This window comes from Eutrema salsugineum, unplaced genomic scaffold (genome assembly GCF_000478725.1).
Source record: "Eutrema salsugineum unplaced genomic scaffold, Eutsalg1_0 scaffold_11, whole genome shotgun sequence".
NCBI lineage: Eukaryota > Viridiplantae > Streptophyta > Magnoliopsida > Brassicales > Brassicaceae > Eutrema > Eutrema salsugineum.
In genome coordinates, this window is record NW_006256901.1 from 5589834 (window position 1) to 5594363 (window position 4530).

The 4530-nt window shown below is 39.3% G+C and overlaps 2 protein-coding genes across 2 annotated transcripts; both read right to left on the reverse strand.

Moving 5' to 3' along the window:
• Positions 1–1658: 1658 nt before the first annotated feature.
• LOC18025861 lies at positions 1659–2771 on the reverse strand. The gene has a single exon (XM_024160515.1). It carries the CDS (start codon positions 2769–2771, stop codon positions 1659–1661), a length of 1113 nt encoding a protein of 370 aa, XP_024016283.1.
• A 1312-nt stretch (positions 2772–4083) lies between these two features.
• LOC112089761 (putative F-box protein At1g67623) lies at positions 4084–4530 on the reverse strand. The gene has a single exon (XM_024160516.1). The coding sequence runs from the start codon at positions 4528–4530 to the stop codon at positions 4084–4086; it is 447 nt and encodes a 148-aa protein (XP_024016284.1).

Genomic DNA, 4530 nt, shown 5'->3' on the forward strand with positions numbered 1-4530 from the left:
GTTGGGATTTCAACCCTAGTGGTTTTTGGAGCAGGGAGATAGTTTGTTCTTGTATATCATTCTGGACTTTTAGAACTGCTATATCTTCGAACGCCGTTTCGATGTTACGCCACTGTGTGGGGAAGTCGATATTTAGACCGTAGTCATTGGTGCGAATGTAGGTTATTAAATCAGCTGACTCCTCTATTTTTTCTTTGAGAGTCTATATTTCTTCCATGAAAGCAACATCCACCCATTTCTTGAAATCACATCCCTCCTGCTTCAACATACAGGCAAAATAACAAAATAAACTGTAAAGTGAGTTTCGCCAAGGCAAATGAGATTGTATTGAGAATTTTAAGAAGCTTACTTCAGAGGTTGGGCAAGCATAGTAGCGTCGACCTTGGTTAATCGGGTCGAAACTGGTGCCGACGTGAATTGGTTTTTACAGAAGCAGTAGTGCGAAATACCTAGAGGTATGGTTGAAGTGGCAAAATCCCCAAAATCGTTAGGATCAGGAATTTCAGATCCGGATGAGCTCCAACTATAACTAAATGGCATTGTTGCAGAGTGAAATGGAGGAAGTAAATGTAAACCTCGTTCTGTCTTGATTACCGCAATAATATTTATAGGGATGTAATAATGTTGTTACAGCAATGACATTAGAACCACTATATTTGGTCATGAACTCGTGGATAGAATTTGTTATTGAATTGTTTGTCCAATGAATATAATTGTTTTCGACAGATGTCTGAAACAAAAAAGTGGCTGTGTACGCAACCGTGTAAGAATGTATGAATGTCCCTTGGAACAATACATTTGTAGCGTAAAGGAAGATGTTGTTGTAGTATGTAGGGTAATGTGGACACGTACAATAATATGTGTACACATGGATGTAGTTACACATGGACGTATGTATGGTACACATGGACATAGTTACCTGAACGTTAAGGATTATAAGATGGTTGAGACATTTAAAAAGATAAAAAATACGCATAGAGTTTTTTATCGAGGGCTGTATTATAAATAAATACACATAATATCGTACGGAAAGGATCAGTATATTTTGCAGGGGGAGAATATTTGTAGCATCTATGTGAAGATAATGTTGGAATGATGTCTTATGGCTTGTAGTATTTAATGAGTAATTAGTTGTCATGTGGTTTATATCCTTATATGTAAATATTGGGAAGACAATAATGTGAAATAATACCGATATATATAGGATAAACAAGAAATAGATCAAGCATGTAAACTACAAAGATAAAGTCCAAATTACTTTAGGAAGCAACACCGGTTTGAACAAGTTCAAACAATATGAAAAGGAACAGCGAAAGCAAAGGGAGAGGTTCATTAAAACAGTAATCTGAGTTGCAAAGGGAGAGGTGAAAAACAAGGGCATTAAAACAGTAATCCGAGTTCGCCAGCATAATCGGGTAAGTGGCTGCGATCACTGGTAACAGGTCAGCACAGAATGGCCTTTGCAACGACAACTTGAAGAAATGTTTGCGTCGGTGTATCGCTGTCCAGTTGATAAAAAGAAGAGTAAAAGATTTAATCGGCTTAATTAAGATGAATATGAGTGATATTATGTTAACTTACAGGGAGATGAGGATGTCGCTTTGGACGACCAATAAGTTGTCGTTGCATCGGAGGTAACAACTGCATAACAGGATAGGTTATCTCATTGTCCTGAACTTCAAATACGGCTGCAAGTACTCCGAATAAGTTTTCAACCATTGTGCGGTGCTGTAGACGCTTCCTACCAATGTTAGTGGAGAGATTCCCAGGTTTTGGGCTGCGACTAGGCTATGCTCACATGGCACTAACATCTTCTGGAGAGCCACACAGGAACATGACTTACGGTCCAGATCGACTAAAAAAGACTCCCCATTTGTGTTTACAACTTCACAAGAATAGTCAGAGACCTTAAGGAATCCCCAACTATCGAAAGTAGGTGTTCTCTTTGAAATCAGACCTTCTATGTAAGGACTTACATATCCCTGATGCTCCATTGCTTTGCCGTAACGCCATGTGAACTGGCTACTAACATGCCAGTGAATGTAGTGGAGCAAACCCATGATGGAATTCTGCCTACTCAGGTGTCGCAAATCGTTAACCTCTGCACTATAAACGTCGAAACGATAGCCGTTGGAAAAAGCCATACTCCACCGTTCAAACCCTAGTCGCTTAAGGTACTGTTCACAATGTGGACTCATCTTTTTTATTTCCTTGTAACAGGCAAGGAAGCGACGTTTGGAGTACTCGTAACTAGCACGTTGCACAAGGCCCGTTATTTCGGGGTTTCTGTAGCTCTGTTGGATGTTTAGCAAGAGTTGACGAATACATACCGCTTTCTCCGCCAAGGGAAACTGCAATGACAAAGTCTGTAAGGTGAAATCGAATCTGGGGGAGAAGATAGTCAACTCGGGACGATCCTCAAAAATGGTAGCCAATTTTGTTAGGAACCATTTCCAGGAACTTGTATTGTCGCCATCGAGGACACCGAATGCCAAAGGAAATTGTTGGCGTTCCACATCTATCCCTTCTGCAACTATGAGGAAACTCCTTGTGCGCCAATTCAGGTAATTGCCACAGATGATTATTACTTGTGGGGAATGCATGAAAGCACGACGAGAAGCTGCGTAGGACAAGAACATGCATCTGAACATGTTGCGGCCAAGACTGTCTGGTTGAGTTTCTATATCAACAACAGTGTTGGGATTAGTTTTTTGCAGAGAGGATATGTATCTCAGTATATCCGAGTAGGATGTGTCATGATTGTTTGGCATTTTTTTGGCTGAGGTTTGGTGAATCTCGAAAGTGGATTTGGGAGGCAAAATATAGGGTTTTGGAGTTCAAAATTTTCAGACAGGTAAGTTGTGGGATGTTAAGGCTAAATTAGGGTAACGTCGAGTAACACGGACAGCACTTTGACCTTTATGCCCACTGAATTGAAACAGTTTGTAACATGGACGCATCCATGTGGATTCAACGGGATGATGTTTTCTGTTTAGCGATATGCATGTGTTGGCAACAATTGCAAAAATAGACGAATATATGGGTAGGAAAGTTCCTTAAAATCCCTGGACGAGTCATATAGAAGTTGAAAAGTATTGCGTATAGATGACAACATGAGGTTAAATTCGCACAGATAAATAACGGTATAGTTGAATATGTACAATGGTGGGGGTTATTTTTCGTGTAAAAGATGACTATGAGAGAAATATGAATGTTATCAATGTATATGTTGTTTAATATACATATGATTGTTATTAGTTTACATGATGGTTAGAATCTGGCTGACAATATAAGTTACAAATGACGTAAGCATATTAGTTGATATGAATTAAAGAATATGAGTGTAAATCTGTAAGCCATATATTTAATTAAAATCTGATAAAATATCTAGAAGAATACAACCTAAAAGATATGGATGTGTTCACTTATTTGTCATGTATAGGCGGCAACACTTAAATGCTTATCTTTTTATTCTCTTTCCCCCCCCCCCCCCAACAATAATAATGATTCTTATTCAAGCTTTGGCAACACGCATGATGGTGGACAAAGTGTTACTGAAATGCCACGCGTAAGATGGTCAGCAACAAAACGAGAAATGATGTTTTGATTAAGATATAGGTAACGGTGTAATGTAAATGTATGTAACTATTTAAGATTGATAACAAGTAATCAGCAATAAAATATTAGAAAAGATAGAAATGCATTAATGCAAATTATTGAATATCTGATAAACTTTAGCATATAACATATCTGTCATCATAGTTTAAAACAGCAAAGAGAAGTGCCTATAATATACTAATCAATTTCATTAAATCATTGTTGCCCATTTCCGATCAGGAAGAGTGTGGCCATTTCATTGCTTTGCGGGAGATTAAATCGCAGAAATGCAGCGTTTCATGTTTCCAAAAGCAAGAATGGCAGAGATGATCAATATCAGCATCCGTGAGTGGCCATATATTCCCGGATATCCTTGGGCAGCCACACTTCCTTTTGTTCGATTCCTGAAGCACCCAAGCACGCTGCCTGTGAAACACCTCTGGGATTTGAATACTCCAAGGTCTCCTTTGATTGGCTTCCAGAGCTTCATGCCCTTTGAATCCTAGTGATATCACCAACACGCTCGAAATCCTCGATTCTCCCATCAAGAGTAAGACGCAACATATGGTAAACATATTTCGCCATCAAGCAATCATGGTCAGCCGCATCTTTGATAAGCCGAAGGCCTTCGTGGACATTGTTTTCATGAAAGAAAAATGAAATCCCCCTAAGATAGAATGCCCTGGGATTACCTGATTCGAGGCAACGTGTGTAGAACGAGGCAACAGTCCCATTCTCATCGATACGGAATGGGACATGCAGAGAGATGAGATCCACGCTTTTGTAAAAACCCACTTCCCTTGAAATTTCATTCATTTGCCGCATTGCTACACGGGCTCTGCACAAATCTGCAAACAAAATATTTGTGGTCTGCATGAGTATCTGGAACAGCATATCTGAAGGAAGAGAACTTATATCAAAAGAATTCGCCAT

Bases quoted from the DNA above. Each gene is read 5' to 3' on its own strand.
- LOC18025861 (XM_024160515.1), bottom strand. From the start codon at position 2,771: ATGCCAAACAATCATGACACATCCTACTCGGATATACTGAGATACATA.
- LOC112089761 (XM_024160516.1), bottom strand. From the start codon at position 4,530: ATGGCGAATTCTTTTGATATAAGTTCTCTTCCTTCAGATATGCTGTTC.